Source organism: Lichenostomus cassidix, chromosome 24, assembly GCF_008360975.1.
Source record: "Lichenostomus cassidix isolate B80296 chromosome 24, HeHo_3.0, whole genome shotgun sequence".
Lineage (NCBI taxonomy): Eukaryota > Metazoa > Chordata > Aves > Passeriformes > Meliphagidae > Lichenostomus > Lichenostomus cassidix.
In genome coordinates, this window is record NC_139504.1 from 1652197 (window position 1) to 1676025 (window position 23829).

At 48.4% G+C, this 23829-nt stretch overlaps 1 protein-coding gene across 1 annotated transcript; it reads right to left on the minus strand.

The window, feature by feature from the left end:
- Nucleotides 1-285: 285 nt before the first annotated feature.
- On the minus strand, nt 286-23501 carry MSANTD2 (Myb/SANT DNA binding domain containing 2). Its single transcript, XM_085081590.1, has 4 exons — nt 23011-23501; nt 10835-11093; nt 9085-9145; nt 286-2361 (listed from the first exon to the last, which is right to left on the minus strand). Exons 1-4 carry the CDS (start codon nt 23488-23490, stop codon nt 1509-1511), a joined length of 1653 nt encoding a protein of 550 aa, XP_084937716.1. The 5' UTR covers nt 23491-23501; the 3' UTR covers nt 286-1508.
- Nucleotides 23502-23829: the final 328 nt, after the last annotated feature.

The window sequence follows — 23829 nt, forward strand, 5'->3', positions numbered from 1 at the left end:
GGAGGGTGGGTTGGTGACCCACAGGTGACCTCCTCCCCTTCCTCACTCCATCTCAGGCTCAACTACATCCAAAGGCGATGCCAACTCCCAGATGGGCAGTGATCCTCACTTCTCCAAGGACTCTGAGCGCTTCTGCAGGGAATGCAACTGACTCTGGCGGTGCTCACCCCACACAAAAAAAGCAAGCAACTCCAGGAACGAATCCCTGATGGGAATATCCACGGGGAAAAGCTGAGCCCCTCCCCAAATTCCCGCAGAGAAGGAGAAGGATGTGTGTAAAGCCTGTACGTGTTTGTCTGATTTTATTGGGACAGACACATTCATCGTATGTCACAACGTCACCGATGGATGAGCTCCAGGAAATAAAACCCACCAGCCCTGGTGGCTCCGGGTGGACCAGAACACGCTGCAAAGGCATAAATGCTTTTGTCCTCCCCCACCCCCCTCCCCCTCCCTCCCCCTCCCCACCTTCCCCTTCTCACAGCTTTGATTGTATCCATAAGCAATGGGTCGACAAGAAAACAAGTAAAAACAATCATCGGTTTTCCCAGCTGCCAGGTTATTCTCACAGAGAGTTTTGGAAGTAGATTTAAGAAAAAAAAAAAAAAAAAGAAAAGAAAAAGAAAACTAAAGGAGAAAAAAGAATAGACAATAAAAAGGGTAAAAAGTGAAAATAAAAATAATAAGAAAAATAAAATTAAAAGGAGGAAAAGGAAAAAACGGAAAGAAAATGATAAATTAAAAAAACAGAAAAGGAAAGATTAAAAATAAGATAAAAAAAAGAGGAATAAAGAAAAATAAAAGAAAAATGAAAGAAATAAGAGAAAAATAATTATAAAAAAAGACCAAAAAAGAGAAAAATAGGGGGAAATTAAAAAGAAAAAATAAAGTAAAAATAAAAAGGCCAGGAATTATTTTAATGTTAAAAAAATAAAATAAAATAAAAGCAGATATGGCAACGCTACTAAGGATGTGGAATACGTCACGGAACCCAAAGTCTTTGCAGGCAACACTGTTTGGAGAGAGGAGAACACTCAATGGTGAAAAAAGTGAAGTTCTAAATTATATACAAGATATCTAAGGGTGGCTTTGAAAAACAGTCCCCGGGCCGGGAGTCGGGGTTTCCCTCGCCGTTATCTATTGCTTATTGAGTCAGATCCATAGTAACACTTAGAGACGGATGCATCCAAATGAGACACCGTGGAATAAAGGAAAGACCAAACCCTCAGTTTCTGTATGAAAACACCGTGTATACGAGCTTGTCCCATGTGGAATGTACCGACAGTCGTCTCAGTGGCCGGGCGCCGCTCCTCGCCACGCCGCTCCGCTGGGGAACCGGCCGGTCCGGCCAGAGCCGGGCGCGGCGTGGGGGAAGCGCCCCGCGAGCCTCTGCGCACCCCAAACGCGCTTCCAGGCGGCAAAGTCCAACGTGCCCGGATGTGAACGGACAGGATCCGAGTGAGATGGAAAATGGGGCGGAAAGCCCTGATCCTTATGAAGGACGAGACTCAGTTGTTAAATTTTAAGGGGTACCCGATGGCTTTTTCCAGGCACTCTACCAAAGAGCCGGCAGACAGAAAATCCCTCTCCACTTCCACAAATTTGATGTAGATGGATTTGGGTGAGACACCGGGCTCTACGACGCAGTTCTGAGATAAAAAGGCATTGATCCCGACCCAATCTTTGCTGAAGGTTTTGGTGTTTGCCTGGAAGTGTAAAAACAGGCACTGCTGGAGAGTCCGAACCTCGGCGATGCCAAGGTAACAGTAGATAATCCGGGCAGATTCCATATCCACCCGAAGGGAGGCCTGTGGCGAGGGGACCTCGAGCTCCCCTGGAGTCTCATTGCTGGGGTCGGGTGCCCGGTGCTCGGCCAGCGGCGAGGGGAGCTTCTCGTGGCACTCCTCATATCCAATAGCGTACAGACCAGGGCTTTTTGGGATCCCTCCTGGTAATAAATACTGCACCACGTTCCCTCCGGTGGGTTTGGAGTGAGCGATGGGAATCCAGTCGATCTCCATGTGCAGCTCCAAGCATCTGGCTTCGCTGATGGTGATCTCCAGAAATTTGTAATAAACGTTTTTCCAGTTCATTTTCTGTACTCGGGTCATGATCACCCTGCCCTCCGGTTTTTCCGAGTTGAAATATTCTCGGAGCCGCTTGCCGAGGGGCACCTGGGAGCTGATCTCTGCGTAGTGGTAACGGATATCCTCCTTCCAGCGGGTGTTGTACCCGATGCCGAAAATGGCCAGTTTGTTAGAAAGGTGGAGCCTGGAGAAGTCCGTCCAGCTCTGAAACAGCTCCCACTTCAACTGGACCGACTCCAAGATTTGCATAATGTTCTGCATGACGTCGCGCTTCCTGGAAATTAAGAAACAGGGAGAGAAGGATAAAGGCATCACAGCTGAAAAACTTGCCCAGCGAATGCACCAACCTTCAGAAAAAGTTAATCCAAATCAGTTTTCTTGGCTGATTTTTCTTACTATTATATACATTGCAGGGGCAGTTTATGGGTTATAACAATCCCCTGATGAGGACTTTTTTAAATTAATCTTGGCAAAACCAAACAAACCCAACCCAAACTCCTCCTGATATCAAAGCAACTCTAAGGAAGCACGTATCCAGCACTGCTAAATAAATACACATATAAATACACAAATAACTACTGGGTCATCCTTTACAACCCTGGCCTTCCATCGGCATGTGGTCCACGTGCTGCATCCTGAACTCACAACTACCACTCACAACACTTCTGGCCTCACTGTTATCCCAAAATTAATACCAGCAAACAAGACTGTAATTGTAAAAACCCCAATGAGTGTATGAAGTCACACTGACGGGCTCTGTCCCAGCGCTGGGGTAGAAACACAGCTCAAGTGCCCAACCCCCTGGAGCAGAAGATGCTCCCAGACACATCCTGGATGCTGCAGAATGGACAGCAGGAATCCCTCTGGATAGCCAATAAAGAAATCCCCACGCTCCCAGAGAATTGTTTTCACTCCCAGCAGCGAGGTTTCAGAGAAGGGTTTACATCAGGCGAGAGCATCCGCGTGCACCTGCAGTGAGCTGGAACAGCTTCCTCCAGGATAAATGAGACTGTTAGGGTGTAATTAGCTGGTAGGAAGAACTCCTAATTTGGGAAGTTATTGTCCTATAATCAAAGCTGTAGGAAGATAGTGCAACTCGTTTGCTAACAAAGAAATCTCTCTTGGTCCAACAAATGGGATGTAAAAGGTCTTTCCATGCAGCTCTCCTTCCTTTTATCCACTGTGTCACATCTGGAAAGCTGAACTGTGAAGGTCACTGCACTTCCAAGAGGATTTTTTCTCCTTCCACACCCCACTGGGAGGACATGTTGTACCAGGTGACACTTTTTCTTCTGCAGGGCACATGCAAACTTCCCTCCTCCTGCAGGTTCCTCAGGATCACTTAAACTCTGTAAAACCAGCCTTTCCTAACAGCTTCCCCATGGAGCTCAGCATCAGACTGGTGAGGGACACACAAAGACCTCCAAGTCAGAGCTGGTGTGACACCTCACAGCCAAGGCTGCCTCCAACAGATGCATTCCTGCCCAATAAATCCCTGTGGGGAGCAGGTCCTTTTTTCATCATAACGTATCTAGGGGTTCAAAGAAAACTGGACTGGGAGCTGCAGAGCCTTCCTGTGGTGCTGGAGAGGCCCCATCTCAGAGCCTTTCATCCCAAAAAAGCTCCCTTTACAGGTCTAACTACAACGCACATGATTCTGGGAAGGTTCTCCAGCTGCTGGCTGTCCTGCAGGTGATGGAGCACCTCTGGAGCAGGCTGAGGGCACTGGGCTCAGGACACAGAGCTCTGGTTTGATGTGTGATGGTTGGTGCACACCACCTGCAAATCTCACCTGCGGTGTCCAAACCCCCCCAAGGGTTTCTGAGCATCCAGGTTGGGAGAGCTCCCTCCTCACAGCGACTGTGGGACCACATCCATCACCACCTCATCTATCTCACCTGTCTTGCAGCACCAGCCATGCCAGAAGTTCCCTGAAAAGCCCTTAAAAAACATTTTGGGAAGTGCATTTCTACCACGACTGGAGTGTAACTGAGTTTCTAGAGTGCCGAGGAGGGACTGGCTGGACAAGCAGAGCCCTATGTGTGCCAGGGGTTCTTAAAAACACTAGTTCCATCAGCACCAAAGTCCTGTTTCTTACTGCAAGTCATTCCTGAGGAGTCAGTTCCACTGTCCAGCAGCAACAGAGAGAATTCCAGGGCAAGAAGAATGCATGTTTACCCCAAATCCATTTCTACTGACACGTAAACACTGTGGCAATACCGATTCAAAGCTTCCCTGATGCTTTGCCATGCTTGGAAAATGTTGTTCTGAGGCTTTTGGAAGTGCAAGTTTACCTTCCAGGCACAAGGGGGTAGGACAGACAAGGGGACAGGGCAGTGTTGTAGCACAGCACGGTGGCTCAGCACTGCCACACATGCTCGACTCCTGACGGCAGCTGAGCTCCGGTTATTCCCTTCCCAAGGAAAGACAGGAGAGCATGGCGTGGGCAGGTTTTCATTCAACAGCTGAGGAACAGAGTGAGGAACTGAAAGCAAAGCCCCCACCTTTATTAACTGCACTATAAATACTGTGCTTGGTTTAGCTCGGCGCAATCCAGAGCCGAAGCTTGGCTGCATTAGTCACTCCGACTGCTCCTGCAGGGAATGGGAATCATTGCATGAGAGGAGAGCTTCGGCAGCAGACAGAGAAGGGCTTTCCACAGGGAACCCACCACTTCCAGCACAGAGGAAAATAGGGAAAGACAATTTTAAGGAGTTTTGCTTTTCAGGTTTAGCATCTTCTTGCCTGTGGCAGGACACAATGACTTGGCTGAGCTTTGCCTTCCCAGACTCTACCCAGGACTTGGCCAAGCAGAGGTATCATAAGCAGAAAAAATCTGTATTATTTAATTGTTTATAAATTTCAAATTTAATTTTCATTCATTTAACTATATAAAATGATTTATGAAATATACACTTATGTATTTGCTTTACTTATATTGTTAATATGACTCATTTCTCAAGAGGAAAATGGGAGCTGAGCAGGGGGTTTAACCTGTCATGTGTCTCAGGACAATCTCACTTTTCAGCTGCAGAAGGTGCCCTAGAGCTGGATTTTCCTCCATACTCAAACCATCACCTCCCTGCTGGAGTCTGGGATCTGCATTTCTTCCTCCTTGGAAGCTTTTGCAATTCAAATGAGGAAAGACTTGAGACAAGAGTAGGCGCAAATTTGTTCTAAGGCGCTGTTTCCAAACCAAGCAGACTTCAAAGGGCCCAGAGAACAGCTGCTTTCAGTGAAGATTCACAAGCTTTCTCTAGTTCATCCTCCCAACACCGACAGTGAACCAAATCACTTCTCAAAGTCTCTAGGTAGTATTTCAATTTTTATAACATTTTATTTGGAGACAGCAGCCAAGGGCAGGCAGCAGCAGAGCCAACATGGGGAAGGAGGATGCTGATGAAGGACAAGATATGGACACAGGTTATCTATTGCCCTTTGCTTCTTATATTGTCAAAAATAAAGGTGGGAAGTCCTTGTATGTCACAGGATATTTTGGCCTGGAAGGGACCTTAAAAGCTCATTTCATTCCCACCCCTGCCATGGGCAGGGATACCTTCCACTATCCCACGTTGCTCCAAGCCCTGTCCAACCTGGCCTTGGACACTTCTGGGGATCCAGGGGCAGCCACAGCTTCTCTGGGCACCCTGTGCCAGGGCCTCCCCATCCTCACAGGGTGTGGAAAGCCCTGGCACTTTGTAATATCCCATCTATCACTGCCCTTTGGCAGTGGGAAGCCATTCCCTGTGTCCTGTCCCTCCATCCCTTGTACCCAGTTCCTCTCCATCTCTCCTGAAGCCCCTTTAGGCACTGGAGGAGGCTCTAAGGTCTCCCTGGAACCTTTTCTTCTCCAGGTGAACAGCCCCAGCTCTCCCAGCCTGGCTCCAGAGCAGAGGAGCTCTGGCCTTTGGAGCACCTTTACCATGCCCTACCAGAGGAGCCCATGGCTCTCTCCATGTCACTTGGAGACATGCTGCCTCAGTGGGGGGCAGCTGTGCTGTCTCACATTGCTGGGAAGTTCAGAGGAGATGGGATATCTGCCCTCTGACACCCAAACAGGTCACACACATGCTGTAACTAAAAGCTGTCCACAGGATGTCCACTAAATCCCTGCAGGACCATTAGCAATTGGCCTTTTTTCCACCCAGATTTATAACTCACTTCTCCCCAGCCCTTTCAGTGTTCTGGGGCTCTGTTACACCTTATCCTCACCCAGCCCTCCTTCACCCAACCACATTTATTAATTGGTACTTGGGGAACCTGGTCCAGACATTCCCTATCCCTTGCTTTCTCCTTTGCTCATATCCATTCCTCTTCCCCTAGCACTTGGCTACATGAGCTAATAGCAAAAATCTGCCTTTAGTTGTTATGAGAACAACTAAATAGCACAAGTATTACTCCAGCATTGCTGTGGCTCTGCAGGGTGAGGCACCAGCTGGTGTTTGTATAGTGCTTTGAAGATCCACGTGTTGTGGTATATCCACCTGCTTAGAGACCAGCACTGCCACACCCCGATTTCTGGATGGAATGGAATCTAGAAGGACTTGGAGAAGCTCAAGCAGTGGCCTTGAGGAACCTCATGAGGTTCAACCTACTCTCAAAGACAGGTGCTGCACGTGGTCAGGGCAACCCCCAGGATCAATCCATGAAGGGGATGAAGGGATGGAGAGCAGCCCTGGGAGAAGCCCTTGGGGTGCTGCTGGGTGAGAGCTGGACATGCCCTGGCCCAGAACCCTCCCTGTGCTGGGCTGATCCCCCAGCCTGGGCAGCAGGGGAGGGGAGGATTCTGCCCCTCTGCCCTGCTCAGGGGAGATCCCACCTGCACAGCTGCCTCCAGCTTGAGGCTCCCAGCACAGGAAGGACCTGGAGCTGCTGGAGAGAGTCCAGAGGAGGCCATGGAGATGCTCCAAGGGCTGGAGCTCCTCTGCTCTGGATCCAGGCTGGGAGAGCTGGGGGTGTTCATCTGGAGAAGAAAAGGCTCTGGGGAGAGCTTAGAGCCTCTGCCAGTGCCCAAAGGGGCTCCGGAGAGATGGAGAGGGACTGCAGACAAGGGTTGGAGGGACAGGATAAGGGGGAATGGCTTCCCACTGCCAGAGGGTAGGGATAGATGGGATATTAGGAAGTGCCAGGGCCCTCCACACCCTGGGAGGGTGGGCAGGCCCTGGCACCAGGTGCCCAGGGAAGCTGTGGCTGTCCCTGGATCCCTGGAAGTGCCCAAGTCCAGGCTGGACAGGCCTTAGAGCAACATGGGATAGTGGAAGGTGTCCCTGCCCATGGCAGGGCAGGGAATGAGATGAGCTTTTAAAGTCCCTTCCAACTCAAACCATACTAGAATTCTGGGTCTCTATGTCCAGAAGCACACCCCAAGTTGCACCAGAATTTGAACAATTTCTGGAGATAATTTCTGCTGAAAATCTTGACCAAGAAGGCAGATGAACCCGACTTTGAACTAGGCTATCTGCATTTTTAAATGCTGTGCAAAGAGGTGAAAGAGTTTGGCAACTATTTATCTACTGTGGCTTTTAGATTAAATTTTTTTTCAAGATAATAAATAAATACCCAGCTTATCTTTGTATCAGCCATGCTTCTTCTGACTGTTTTTAACCTACTGAGTCAGAGTTTCTGAGTTCCTTCTCCTCAGAGACAAGGGGAAAAGCAGCTTTCAGCAAATCTGTGTGTTGGAAAATGATCTGTGCTTCCACTCTGCACGTAGGATGAGTTTATCGCTGGCACACTTCAAAGAATGCCCCAGAGTTCAGAGACTCCAGTGCATTTTAGAGGGAATTTGGGGGTAAAAAATGAACATAAAACTCTGAAAGGTCTCATTTACCAAAATCTAATTCAGCTGTTCATGTGCACATCAAAACTCAGAAGAGAGGATTCAGGTGGTCCAAGTCTCCACCTCAGAAAATTCAGGATTATTTGCCTTGCAACTCCTTAAAGGTAAAATTACCCCAGAACAGCACCAAGAAACTGTTCAAAGAGGCAGTAAGAATGTTTATACTGAAAAAAGTTATTTTTCTCCAGGTTCTCCCTGAGTTGTTAAACTGAATTTACTCCATGTGAAGAAAAGAGATATTTGGCTATGTGAATAGCCAAATTCACCTGAAGTGAGAAGTCTGACAAAGCTACACCACTGCCATGGAAGCTTCTTGTTAAATATTTTTATTTCATAATTATTTTTATTTTTATTTTTCCTAAGTTATTTTATTTTAAAATTATTTCTATTTTTACTTATTAAAATTTTTAGAGGCCTTTTTTTCATTGAGTTACAGTACAAAGCCTCTGTTATATGACTCATCAGGGATGTTCTGATGCTGTTCCCAGTGCTGGTGACCTCCTACCCTACAGCAGCTCATTTTCCACCATGGAAAACCCCAGGACACTACAACCCACTGGTGTGGGAGCTCCTGTGTGGAATCACCCCGAAGGGTCTGGATGCTGTGGCAAAATTCCACTGCAGACAGATCCACAACCCCCCCTAAAGGCTGGCAGAAAGCAGCCCTGGATGGTGTAAATACAGCACAATTTCTTTCATTTTTGGGAATGCTCTGTGTTATTGTTGGAAAGGCAAGGGAGATTCGCATGCTCAAAGCATTCAAAAGGCTCCAGTGTTTGTTAGATTAAACCCGGCCAAAAGGTTACAAGTAAGGTCTGGAGAGTTATAAAAATTAAAATAAGAAACTTCCAAGCTTTGGCATGCCTTCCCACCAAGGAAAGGAGCTTTTCTTGTGGATTTTATCCATGGTTTAAGTCCTTACATCCACGTAGTAAGTCTCATTTCGCTTGCTGAATGGCAAAGCCAAGGAGAAACAGAGTTGTGAAGCTTTTCAGCTGTTCTGAGGTAATGGGAATAATGCATAAAGCAGATTCAACTGTATGAATAGTCTTGCACAATGTATTTATAATTATAAACAGAAGTTTCAAATATCCTCCCCTCCTGCACAACATCCCCAGGGAAATACATTCCAGGGTAAAACATTCATAAATTACTTACTGCGTGTCTTCTGAAGATTCCTGTTTTATCTTTAATGTTCTTTTCGTGGTAGGCATTTCATCTGAAAGGTAAAATTCCAACACATAATTATATTTTAAATGATGTTCTTTGGGCTTTTTTTTTTTAAGAGGCTGAAATTAAATAAAAATTAAATCTGAATTGCTTCCTAAGCCAGGCAGTCTGCTGGAGCTCTGCACGAGACAGCTCCAGCTCCCACACCCTCTGTAATTGACTGGGTTTTTCTTTAACTTGGAAGAGATGTGGTCAGCTAAGATCTCAATCTCTCTGCAAGTGCAAAACCTTTCACGGACAAGGCTCCAATCCCTGCTATTAAACCACACATCGCCTGAATCGCTAACTACATTGTTTCAAGAGAAAAAAAAAAAATAAGAAAAAGCAATTCTGCTTCCAATGGCACATTTCAGGAGGAAGCAGCAGCAGAGCTGCATCTGTGTTCAATTCAGAGGTTGTGTGCCAAGTGCTTTGCTCACAACTTCTGAGCGTGAAGGGCATCGTCAGCCCAAGCGCACGCAAACGTCCCCGAAACTGGTGACAAACCAGGAGATCCCAGCTTGACTCACCAGAACGAGCCATACCAGACAGAATTAGCCATCATTTACATACGTTTTGTAACGTTTTCTTCTCCCCACTGTTTCTCTCCCACATATTTCTGACTTTTAAATCCCCCAGGGAAGAAGTCTGAGGAACTGGAACGCGGTTAACAGCCAACTTGCAAATTTTAACATTAAACTGCGATCTAAGGCTCTTTCAAAGCATCCTGACTCACCAGTCCCCCAAACACAGATGTGTACAGATACCCAACTGCACCTCCTCTCCCTCCTTCATCCTACAAATGGGGGGAAAAAAGCCTTTATCCCATTCACCTTCTTCACCTGTGTCTTCATTGGATCTGATCAACTTAAAGCTTCTGCTGTGAAAAAGCCCTGCCCAGGCAAGGGAGGAACACACACCCTTAGCAGAAGAACTTGAGAGAAACATGCCTGAAGAAACCCACTTCTTCCCAGAACTGCTGAAACTGAAATGTGTTTGCTATCAAAAATGTGATACCTTGATCCACTTAACAAATTTCAAAAAGCCACAAGCAACAATTAAACCTCCAAATTAATTAAAATATTGACTTTTAGGCAGAGACAGCAGTAATTCAGGCAAGAAAAGCATGTGGAGGTGTTTGGTTTAGGTCTCAAACCTCAAGTGTGAGCTTGCTTGCTGTTTTTACATTTAAGAAAGGCCACATCTCTGGATATAAACATATGGATATGTTTAATACCAATATATCACAGTATATACAAAGAGCAACATTTTTTACAGTTGTCAGTGTTGCCAGCAGCAGGTTGAAGTCTTGTTCACGATTTCAGCAAATGGTGTTTGAATGGTAACACCCAGGTACCGCTGAAAGAGGAAAATCTCTCAGACCCCATGAGGGAAAGCAAAACAGAGTGGTAGGAGAGACAGTGAAGGTGTCACCTCCACTGTTTCTGGCCACACAACCCTGCTCTCCTCCTGCCGAGCTCTTCAAACTCCAGTCCTGATCCTAAAGTACTTCAAGAGCCATGGTTTGCTTTTGATTAATTGAGGAATTTCTGTCCTTCTTCTCCCCAAGGATGTGTTTAGCATTGTGAGCACATTCTGTCCGGGTGATGGAAGTTGGTACTGAGATATGTATGTGTGAGACAGCTACGAGCACAGGTCAAATCCAAGGATGGAGAAGTGCCAAGATGGGATTTCTTACCCAATTCCTGCTCGCCGGTCTGGTAGCAGTGAAGATCCTGACTGTGGTTTCCCCAGTCCTCCTGAGAGTATTCCTCCATGGTGCTGCCGTCCGACTCCAGCTCCTGGTACAAGCCACTGCTGTTGATGAGGACGGGCTGGCAGGGCTGGGAATCCCATCCTCCCTGCCCAAACACCTGCTCCAGCTGTTCAAACGTGTAGCTGCTTTTCCTCTTCCCCACGCCGTGCTCCTTCACGCGGCTGTAGCACCTGCGGAGGGTCTGAGAGAGAAAAGCAGGTCAGTCGGGGGTGTGGGGCTGGATGAGCACACAGGCACTCACACACAGTCACACACACAGAGTTTAGGGTTTTGGGAGTTATTTGTGCTGGTCATATTTGCCCCACACTCATGAGCAATGCTCGCAAATTAATCTACACCCACCAGGAAGCATCATATATATCCAACATTCTCGCTTAGCGTTAACATCTATGACACAGGACAAGTTGTGTAGCACCTACAGAGTCCTCAGATTTAACTTAGGTGATTTATTCTCTTTCCCACTTAAAAATAATTAATAATTCCTGGATCTGCTATGGATACAGGGAAAAAAATAAAATAAAAATACCAAGAGCCCCCCAGTCAGAGACACCAATCAGCCAGGAAAATGCACACCTACTACGAGAAGGAGAAAGCAGAGCTGATGTTGTGCCCACAGCTTGGAGAGGGGGAAGCAGGGAGGAGAGAGAAAGGAAAAGAGAAAGTTTTCCCCCAAAGCAAAGACAGTCCAACCTTCCTTACTCTGGTAAGAAGACACAAGGTACAAAATGGATATGCCTAAGCTATTCAGCTAGGAAAATATATATTACTTACATATTTTTGCATTCCTTACTAACTCACTCTGTCTCTTGTGAAGCTGCTGAAATTTAAAAGAGGTCAAATCAATAATACTCCCAGTTCCCAGACTTTGACATCAAGCATCAAGTAAGTAACAGCACTGAGGTGGCTTGGTCTGAGCAGCCTCTCACACAGAGCTGGGGCAAAACCTCCCCCACAGGTGCCAAAGCCTCACCCACTTTTGGTGATCCCTTTGACATCCCACACCAATGGCTAAGCCACTTCATTGCTGCTCTAAAAGCCTACAGCTCAATCCATGTTTTCCCCCTAATCTGGAGCAAAAGACAACTGTTTGGGGGTAAAAAAACTAAAGCTTTCTACACAACCCTCAGTGTGGTTTTAATTCTACCACTGCTCTAATTTTGAAAGATGATGCACCCCAGGTTTGCTGGACTTTACTTTTTTTTTCAGACTGGTAAAGTGCTAGAAAACATTAATTTTAAAAAATTTAATTTATCAGATTGCTGAGGTTCTAATTTGAATGGCAAAGCTGCCTCTGGAAGGCAAGAGAGGCATTGATTTGGGAAGAGCGAATCCTGTTACCTTGCTTTCTGCAGGAGGACTGTAATGGACATATCATTACAAAAATTACCTGTTTTTTCCCCCCAAAGAAAGGAACTTTTAAAACTCCAGACAGCTGGAACCTACCTAATGCTCCTCACACACTGGTTTAACAGCATCAGCAGCAAAGGGATACATTTCTAACCAGTTTCCTCCTGAGATTCAGAGCCCTGGGGGCAGAAGCAAAACCGCTAAGCAGCAAGTCAGTATTACCCCGCTGTTTTAAACAAAAACACACGAATATAACACAAAATAAAAAAATAACCCATATAAACACAGAGGCAGCAACAGGCACCAGTTATTCCACAGCTTAAGGTGGAACCCTTCCCACTTTTGCCACAACTACCTCAAGATAAACATGGACATCAGCACATTTTAAGTTTCTGTCTGTGAGCAGGGTGGAAAACAACCTGCTATGGCAACCTAGAACCAAAACCCAGCCTAGAGACCTGTTGGTATTCGCTGGTGCAAAGAGGGTTCCCTCAGCTGGGGTACAGATTTGGTGGTCAGAATTCAGTTTTCTCAGCGCAATTTCTCTCCTTTTAGCTCAAATCTCACTGAATGATAAGGGCAAAGTCTTTTCACTCCCAAACTCTTTCTAAAATCCACCCAAGTTAGATTTTTAAAAAATATATTTCCCAAATCCCAGTTCTTGTATCTGCCCCAGCTTATCCATCAAAGCTAAACCTGGATTTAGAGCCTCCAGCTGAATTTATTAGCAGCCTTCAAGTGAAACAAACTGTTTCCAAAGCATCCCTACTCTTGGCCAAGGCCTCTGGGAATGCCCGACACCCACAACCACTTTATTTTCACACTCTATTTTCAGCATGTGCTTCAAACACCTCTCCCCACCAAAGGGGTCATGGAGGATCCCACACTGGGTTGTAGCCTTGTAGTAATTAATTATTTCAGTCAGGATGCAATCCAGTTTATTTTACTATAATTTAGTAGCAAGTCAATGCAGACTAGCAGAAAAACTAAAGGGAGCAACACAGGAAGGTGGATGAAAATAAATGAGCAACAGTGTTCATTAATAGAGCTCATTATTCTTAAACGTCAAGATACTTTTAGGGGTACTGCCTGCAACACGAACACATATTATCCCCGCTCACCTGGCTGTGCTACCTCCACATCTGGAACCAGTTAACCTTAAATTTGAGGGAGATAATATCAAATTGAGGGCTTTCCAAAGCACCAAAAGGCCTGTGGGCAAGAAGCTGGTGGCTCCTTAGTCTTGTGTGCTGGAGAACTAAGATTCCTGCTAGCTCTTCTTTCTTGGAGGCTCTACCCAGTGTCTCCAATGTGCAGTCCCTGCAACTTTTTGTGATGCTCCCTCCAAGTACCATGAGTCAGCCCCGTTTCATGAAAGCCCACAGGCATCTCTTCTTCAAAGAGCCTGGCAAGACCTAAATAATTGCTCTGACCTCAGCAAACCTGGACATTTTATAATCCTTAACCTTTCTCTCACCAGGTGATTCTGATCTCCAAGATCTAAGATCTGCTTTTTTCTTACGCACCTCCTCTACTCCTCCCGGTGTCCAGCTCAACTCCTGCTCCGTGGTTCCTAAAGTGCACATACACATATTGATACACATACAGAAAGCAGGAAATTTAGGACAAGGAACTGAAAACAGACCTGATCACTGCCCAGTGACTGCTCAGACTGGAAGAGACCGAGGCTTTTGCTTATTGCTCTGCAACACTGCCTGCAACACGAACACATATTATCCCCGCTTAATTTATAATTAGGAAAACCAAAGGAGGAGACAGTCACAAAGCTCAATGTGGATTTTCTCACCATTTCTAACTCATGAGTCCTCATCTCTACAAGTGAAGCCACCGAAGAACCTGGAGCTCTGCAGGAACTGCAGGATGAGGATGAGAAAAACCTTAGGGAACAACTTTAGGAAGGCTGTAGACATGGTCCTCCTTCCAGCAAAAAAATAAGATGAGGGAGAACCAGACCACAGCAAGCTTTTTATATATAACCTGAGGTGGTTCAACACAGGGAATTCCAGATCCCTGCTCTGAGACATGCTCTTACTCAGGGAGAAGCTACGGGCTCTGCAGAGCAGTTTGGTGGCCTATGGCTGTGTCCACATTCATCTATTTAAGCTGATTAATTGCTAGCAGCCTAAAGGGGTCCTGACATCCCAGAGCACCACTTAGCACAACACTCAGCTTCAAAGACACTCTTTTAGTTAATGGAGGGGAGCACTCAGCTTTATATCTTGAATTAAGAACAGCAGTGTCAAACAGCACCCTCCTTCATCACGCCAGGATACCTACAGGCAACACAAGATGAAACTACACTGGGACAAAAGAAACAGCTTTTGAAGCCTGGAGTGGTTGTAGGGGACAGTGAAAGGTCTTGAATCCATTCTCAGGTTCCTGAGAGCAGAAGGAAACAAATCTGTGCAATAGCACCAGCTCACAAACTTTTAGGTTAAAAGCTAAAAGGCAAGGCAGGAGAACACGAGAGTTACACAGTGTATTGCCTCAACAAGCCCCATTTCTGTAGTTTATCCAAAACAAAAGAAGAGCAGCACCTCAAACTCTTGGGAGAGCCACACACCACTGCAGGAAGGCAGCTGATGACATCAACGTGTCTCCAGCATGAGGAACCAAATCAGAATGCCCCTCTGCAGAACACGAGAGCCCTGCACTCACACAGGCCCCTGAGAGCTCAGTGTGGGTCCCAGCAGCTGATGCAGCCCAGCCTGCAAAGGCTCCAGCCCCACAGCTGGCTGCACATCTGCCCGAGCACTGCACTGGGGACACACCAGTTGTCACAGTGAATTACTCTCTACACCAAAGAGCAGGGCCTTAGCTGTATCCCAACATACCTGAACACAAAAGGATTTCCTGAGGGGTTTGGCTCCAGCACAGAAGAAAAGTGATGGGAATGCCCTGAGGGGAGAAGGGTGGGGAGGTAAATAGAGACAAGCTGATTGTCTTGATTGAGATAAGAACCACCAGAGCTCTCTCTGGACAATGAAGAAACAAAGCACCCTGGCAGACACAGGTAGGGATGTCAGTCGAGGCAGGGCAGACACAGGTTTTTGTTAGTGAGAGCTGGAACTGAACATAACCTCACAGTCACCGCTGCCAACTTCTAAATCACAATTAAATATAATAGCTCTTGCCTGGACAGGAATTATTTACAGAAGTGCCACAGCCAATTGCAGAGGTCAGTCCCCATGAGAGAGCACTTTGCCATCAGCCTAGAGGGAACAAAGCTGGGGTTTAACTGGCTGTGTACCACCAGGGTAAGGAAACCAGTGACATGTGGTGCTGCGACAACAGACCCCACAGTGCTGCAGGCTCAAAACAGCTACCTGGGAAGATGCTCCACTGGCTGCTGCTATCAGAATGCTGAGAATACTCAGACCCTTCTCAGGGATTTGTTGCTAATTGAGCCAGACCCCAGAGAGGAGACTCCAGCACAGCCCACAGAAAGGCTGGCGGCTAGGCACCTCTACTTCTTGACGCTCTGAGCTGCTGGTTTTCTTGAACCAGCACTGGATGAAAAGACTAGGAACTTGTTAGAGCTTGAGAAGGCAGAGAAGTAAAACCTTCCTCCAGACCCACCAAGTCAATGACTTTGTAGAGTTTAGATGGGGTTGATGGTCCTCCAGACAGAGCTCAGCTTGCAGAGATCATAGAATCACAGAATATCCCAAGTTGGAAGAGACCTACAAGGATCATCCAGTCCAACTCCTGCTCTGCACAGACACTTTAACAATCCCACCCTGTGTCTGAGGGTGTTGCCCAAATGCTCCTGGAGCTCTGGCTGGGTCAGGGCCATGACCATTCCCTGCAGAGCCTGTGTCAGTACCCAACTACCCTCTGGGGGAAGAACCTTCTGATATCCAGCCTGAATGGATGAGATGCCTGAGTAAGGTTCAACCTGCTCCTGGCACGAGCTGTTCAAACGTTTCTTACTTTGGAGCACTGAAGGCCACACCTGAGAAGGTTATCTTGCCTGCAGAAACAAGCTCATTCCAATAATCAAACTTGAAGTGTCTTGCATCTACTGTGATCAGGACAAACATCATTACACCACTCACAAAACCAGACTTTTAAGGAAAATCCAAACTGCATCAGCCTGGATGAAAAGAGGTCCAAGATGTACTCAAGAAGTCACGTCTGTGCAAGCCTCAAGAGATCACAGACTCAAATCCCTGCTGGACCTCACTCTTGAATGGAGTGAGACCACAAGCCTATCCAGCAGTGGAAGAGCAGCTTCCATTCCATAGGTGGGAGGGAAAACAGTCCTCTCCAAAATGAGCTTCAGTGAAGCAGCAGAAAGCATCAACATGGGCAGCACCACAAGGGACATGGCTTGCTTAGTTCAGAACACTACAAAACTTGACATCCAACACTGTCCCAGCACTGTGTGATTCTGTGGTTTCTAGAGGAAGGTCCACACCACTTCAGCTGTGCCAAGGAAACATTACCGGGGAGATCAATCTCTAAATCCATGGGAAAAGCAGGAATTGAAATACCAAAAGTGGCTTGAACCTCAGTTTTCACCACTAAAGGTTTGGTAACACAGCAGTGTGGTGGTTTTGCTTAGCTCAGAACCCCAACAGCAGTCCAGAAAGCATTGTCTGCTTGGCCCCCAAATTTATACACTCAGCAAGAGGGAGGTAACCAGGAATCTGTGACAGCACTTGAAGCAGAGTGCAAGAATCAGGAGGATTTTTAATATCTTCCCAAGTCCTCCATAGTCAGAGAGTACTACAGGAAAAAATTTTGTGTGCCCAATCTGGGATTTAATGTTCACAAATCTCCCTAAATGACATTTAATGCTCAAGTTTAGCAACTCTGTCCTCCTGCAACGAGTTCCTGACCATCGACTGTTTCTGTCTCAACAAGACAACCTACCAGCTCACTCTCAGCTCCCTCTGGGAATCGTTCTGCACCCATGGAACGAGCAGTGGATGATGGCCCAGGGACACCAGAATGATCAGATCAGATATCATAGACACACAACATGGCTGCAGAAGCCACTGGATTGTAAAGACACTTGTCATGCATGTGCAAGTCAAGCCAGATTCTTTTGGCACAACAGTGCTCTGCAAATACCCTGGCTGAGAGCAAATGCAAGAGGGTTCATTCCACATGACACTCATGTCCCAGAAATGCTCCTCTGCCGCAGCCCCACAAAGGATTGAAACTAATAAATCTGCTTTTGTCACGGAAGAACTTATTTTTCCCAGCTATGAATGTAAGCAGAAAGATGCTCCCACCTACTAGTGCACATGAGATTCTCCAGTGAGAAGCTGGGCTGCTGGGAAGGATTCAAGGAATGGCAAAAACCAGCCCAGCCTGGAAAACCCAGCACATCTGAATCTATTTAAGCCAAGGGAAGAATGAGAGGTAACTTGAACACCTGCACACATCACAGCCCAGGGAGTTACTGGGATGGGGAACTGGGACTGAGATAAACTCAAGATAAAGATAAATCACATTCAAAAGAAATAGAAACCCAGAATCATGGAATTGGGTTGGAAGCGACCTTAAAGATCATCGCGTTCCAACCCTCCTGCCATGCACAGGGACACCTTCCACTATTCCAGCCTGCTCCAAGCCCTGTCCAGCTGACCTTGGACACTTCCAGGGATGGGGCAGCCACAGCTTCTCTGGGCAACCTGTGAGAGGGCTTCAACACCCTCACAGTGAAGAACATTTCCTAATATCCAAGCTAGCCCTGCCCTGTCACTGGGAAGACATTCCCACTTACTCTGCCACTCCAGGCCCTTGTAAGAAGTCCCTCTCCATCTTTCTTGTCAGCTCAAATCAAAGGCAAAGTTGCTTTGAAGGTGGATGGTTGGCTGGTTGCTATGAAATGCACCAATGCTCCATCCTTTGAGATCTCTGAATTACAAATACAGCCACTCCACTCCATGGTATTGGACCCAAGGATGGAATTCTGGTTGAAATCCTGTAACGTCCAGCAGGTCACACTAGATCACAGCAAGCATTGCTCCCCAGACAGCTTTGTTGGAGCAGCTTTTCCTGCCTTGAAAAACAACTCCATGCAAGATTTACAAACAGATTGTTTACATCACAAAGCAGCTAAAACCACAGTTCCCTTACAAACAAACCCTGCCATCATTACGTTAGTGTTGCTTAAAGCAAGAAATACCAACAGCTGATAGGTGTAATTTTCCATCCCTTCCCATTTCATGTGGGTTTGTGGCACTCCCATCTACTCTTTTTGCCTATGTTCTTTCCAAACACTGAACCAGCATCTTCAAGGTATTTATTTTGCCTTTGAAAAATAAATTACTTTTGTGGATAACCACAACACAGCCAAAAGCTCCAGTAATCCATCTGGGGAGAGGAGGTGGTCGCTAGGAACAGAAAAAAACAACAGCAGAACTGGATTGGCAGTGATACTCGGGAATTCCTGCAGTCAGGAGTTAAGATGTTGGAGCTGCTTCTCTTTGAATCAATGGGTTGGCATTGACTCTGGGAAAGGCAAAGTAAAAGCAGAACTCACACTTCTGCAGTAGCTGAAGAAATGAAATATTAAAAATGCCCCCAAATTAGTTTTAACAGCAACTTCTAAGAAGGGATTTGTCTGTGCTGGGGAAAGGCTCTCCAGCTGCACCCACAGCCAGAGGATTTCCAGCCCTGAAACATTCTCAGCCCAGCTGAGCAATGTGCCATCAGCAGGATGAGTCTTTGATTCCACCTTCCATGCAGATGAAAGCAACAGAAGCAGAAATTTTCCCATGGGTTTAAAACCCCCCCCTAAAATCTGGTATTGAAGAAACAATTGGAGCCCATTATTTCAAAAACATTCCTTTAAAACAAAACAAGCCTTTATTGCCTGAAAATGCCCCTTGACTCGCACAGCTCCAACTGCAACACCTGAGTTCACCTGTGTTTTCCCAGAGCATCTCCTGTCACTGCAGCCACCTGGGAAGGCTGGAAGAGGATGAAATGAAGATGTTCCAGCCTACCTATGGAATATGCTCCTTGCACCCTATGGAATGTGATCTCCAACTGTATGGCCTTCACACAAAAGCTTCACAGCATAAGGCAAGGGCTCATTTTCCCATGCTTGTATACCCAGCAAGCCTCCTGCTGCCTGGTGAAAACAGCATTGCCTGGTGCAGGGCATAGGATCCCAGCAAGGCTGGAAAGGGTTTGGCCACATAATCCATCACCTGCCTTAAAACCCTGTCCCTAAGGTCAAACCTGAAAGCTAAAAAGCTCTCCATATGCAGCTGTGGGAAGGTGATGAGTTTCAGGATAGACAAACCAGGCTAAAACCTTGCTCAAAAACATAGGGAATAGGAAAGGGCTGGATGAGAAGGACAGAGAGTGTCACTGAACAAGCAAGGATTAAGGATACAACATGACTTCTCAGGATGAGGACACTACGGTGCACAGGAGTTTTTCTGGGAATGCAACACGAAGAAATCAAGATGTTCCATTCTTCCTGTAGCTCCCAGCTGTGAAACTCCCCAAGCCGCCTACCTCAGAGCCACCAAGTCGGACTCAAGGTCTCTTTCCAAAGGAAAAGCTGCTGGAACGGTTACATGTGAATCCCTAAATTTGAAACAGACCCTTCCAGAGCAGCTCCAACCTGACAGCAGCTTCATTCCAGCTGCTGATGTGCAGAAAAGCACATGCAGATGGTGAGAGATGGGCAAAGATCTGCAGTGGGACCTTTCTGCGCACCCTGTTTGAATTAAGAGAGAATGCATCCATGCCACACAACTGCAAAACCCTCTGCTTACAAGCTGACTTGCCCCTTTCCAGCTCAACTGGCTGTTGAGACTCAAGATTTGGCTGTGTCCAGGGAAGGCAGGTGTTCCAAAGGAAAGCAGTACTGTGTCCTTATCTAAAATGCATTTATAAAACCAATTGAACCTGGAATGCTTGAAGCGCCATTTATTATCCAGCAGTAAAGCCTCATGTTACTGTCTCCTGATGGGCATTAAGTATCCTCCAAAATCATGGAAGCACAGAACATTCTGGGTAATAAATAGAACAATGCAGCCATGTGCTCCTTCATTACCATCTCCCCAGTTCTGTTTTCAGTGTGGAGGATTATGAAGTGTCCATGTCCTCCTCTTGTTCCCACAGCACACGACAACCCTCCTGCTCTGTCTCTCAGAGGGATCCATGCATGACCCCTCCACATCCAGAAGTGACTTTTGTTTGTGGTGGAGCATCAAAGAGTCAAGCAGCCAATCCTGCCTGGAATCCTACAAAAACTGGAATTTTAGGGTTGGCAACACCTACCACAACTATCCCTGTAACAAGGTAAATTCCTGGCACCCAGGAGGACTTCCAGCTTTCAACAAGCACTCATTTCCCAGCAGTTCCAGGCAAAAACCCACTGAGAGCCCAAATGCTTCAGAAAAGCCACATTTTTTGCCCCTCCAGATGACTGTGTTGAGGAAGACCCTCACTGTGGGGATCCAGGGTATGCAAAAGCTCGTGTGTAGGGTACCAGACACAAGGGCTTTCAACTGGCCATTCCTCTCCTGCAGACAGCCTGGGGAGGGACCAACCTGTGCACAGGACTGCAAATGGATGAAACATGGATAACTCCCTTCCAACTAGGCATTGCAGTGTTGAAGGAGAGCCCACCCAGATGTACTCCAATCTAGAAACATCTAACAAGTCTGTCAGGAGCTACCCTTTGTGATAAATATTAGCCTTGAGCTCTTTTACTGCTGCTTGAGGAGTGGTTTCTTCCAAGCTTGAACATTTCAGTGGCAAAGACATGTTCAAGCCTCACTCCTGAAGGGAAAGTGCGACAGTCCTCAGCTGCAAGGAGCTCAAAGTGCTGGGAGTCACCAAAATGCTCCTGCAATCAGGTCCATCCAACAGCACTGCTGAAACCCAAACAAACAGTTCTGGGCTGTTCCAACAGCGAGATGACTCCTCACAGCCTGCCAGTATTGCCCAGAGCTGCAGCCAAAGCTGGGTCTGGGGGCCTGAAGAGTCACTGCATTGACTCCTTTCACACCCCAAAACCCAAAGCCAAACCACCTCAAGGAGCTCTTCCATCATGCATCTGCCTCTGGCAAAGCACACAGCTTTGCAGAAGAGCTGATTCAAGCAACAAGCACCTTGAAAACTACCAGGAAAACGAGGGACTCCAATAAAGTTCACACTGCAGCAATGTTCCTCTCCAAGAATACTTGGATGTGTTCATGAGAAAAAGATCCCTGAGCAGCAAATACACAGACATGGGGAAAATACATTGAGAACCCAAAACTTCTATAGAAAGTGGGTTTGTTTTGAGTATCTATTTCGGGGACAGGCTGTTCTAATCGACAGGGATCGAAGTTGAAATCTCTCACTCACAGGCATTCCTGATGCTGCAGCATCCCTTATTCCATGTATTTTGCAAATCAAAGGCAGCCCAGGTGTACACACCTGGACAGCCCCAGCCCAGCTGGGCTAGCACAGGTGTATTTAAGGGAAGAGAAAAGGAGAAACAACCAGCTCACTGAGCTCCAGCAATAACAACACGTTCATTTTTCAATCCAACAGCACTTGAAGTGGCTGCAGGAGCCCAGTGGGTCAGCAAAGGGGAAATCAGTGCCAGAGAGAGATCAGAGCATGGAATTCACCCTCCCAAACATCATCCACATTTATATACTCAAACCCCACAGCGATTTCCACACCATCCAAATATCTCCTCTCTGCAAAAGCAGGACACAAGGAGCAACTGCTCCCAAACTGGGCACCAAACCCAGCCCTTTTTTCCCAGGGAACGATGGAAATGGAAAGACCCCTCTGAAAAATACAGCCCATAGAGTTGATTATCAATTACTCAAGAGGTCTGTGAAGCTGCAGCACCTTCCTGTTGAGCCATGGAAGCAATCTACAAAACAACTCAACAGCAAAGGACAGAGCCAGGAGTGCAAGAGCAACCAGAGCCACCCCTTGTTTCTGGGGAAATTGGGAGCCCCATTTTCCCAAGGGGGCCCCAGGAGTGCCAGTGCCAGCCCCTCATGGACAGAGAACGCTGGAGTACATGTGAGGGGACAGAGCCAACCATGATGCCCACAGCGTCTGGGGCCAAAGGAGAAAACCCAAGGGATGTGGTGCCCCAAAAACCCAGGGCAAGGATCCTGCTGGGGCTGTCCCCGTGAGAGGACACAAACAACTGGGATGCTGTGTCCCTGCCCACTCAGAGCCACAGGATGCTGCCACAGCTCACCCACACCAGAGGAACTGAACCCATGGGACACAGTGCCCGTGTCCCAAAGGTGCTGCTGGAGGCTACGGGTGCAAAGAGGAACCCAGAGGACATGGCACCCAGGAGAGGCCAACGGACCCACAGGGAGCCAGGCTGCTGAGCCAGGGAATGGGACGAATACACTGCAGCCAGGGCAAGGGCTGGGCTCAGTCCTGGCGACAACCGCACCAAAGAGTGCTCCAGAAAACCGCAGCATGGAGACCCCGAAAGGCCAAGCCCTGGGGACACGGTGCCCCCAAACCCAGGGGTTTGGCACAGGCTGAGCCGGGAGGATGCCCACAGCAAGCGCCAAAGGACGCTCAGGACAGATGCTGAAGGGACTGAACTCCTGGCACACGGTGCCCCACACCAGAACCAAAGAATGCTCCGGAGAACACCTCTCCGGGGGACTGACCACAGCGCACCCCCGGAGCTCACCCAGCCGCAGGCGGGCGGCCGAGCACGGGGACCCTCGGCCCTCCCTCCCGCCCCGGGCCGCGCCGCCGCCCGCCCGGGGTACCTTGATGCGCTCCCGGCACTGGGACGGGGTGCGCTCGTAGCCCAGCTCGGCCAGGGCGCGGGAGACGCGCTCGTACATGGCGGGCCCGGGCGCCTTGCTGCCGAACACGGTGCCCGCACCCTCCAGCTGCTGGTACCGCGCCTCCACCAGCCGCTCGTTGCCCCACACGGCGATCAGCGCGTTGGTCTCCGCCGGCGTCCAGGACATCCCGCGGCAGGCGGCGGCCGCGGCAGCGGCGGCGGCGCCGCCGGGCGAGAAGGAGACGGAGGGCGAGGCCCCGCCGCGGGCGCCCAGCGCGGCCCCGCCGGCCGCCGGCCCCGCACCTAGCGGGGAGGCGCCGCTGGGCGTGGAGGGGTCGGACAGGCTGGGGTTGCCGTCGCTGAGCGCGCCCGGCGAGCCCGGCGACAGCACCTCCATCTTGGGGACGCGGAGCGGCGGCTCGGCCGGCGGGAGCTGCGAGGAGCCGCAGGGCGCCGCCATGATGGGGGTGCGCACCGAGCGGGCGGAAGTGACGCGCCGCTCCGGGGTGGAACTTCCGGCAGCGCGGGGGCGGGGCGCAGAGCGGGGGTGTGGCTAGGGGCGGGGCCATGGCGTGTGGGCGTGGCTAGAGAGGCTGAGGCCATGGAATGGGGCGAGTGTGGGGACGGGCTGGGGGCGTGGCTCTATCGGGGGGCGTGACTCTACCGGGGGCGTGGCTCCGCCGGGAGGGGCGTGACCAGGGGCGTGGCTGACAGGAGGCGTGGCCTGGCGCTCAGGGTGGGGCGCGCAGTGGGCGTGGTTATGAGCTGGGCGTGTCCATAGCAATGGGTGTGGCTGTGG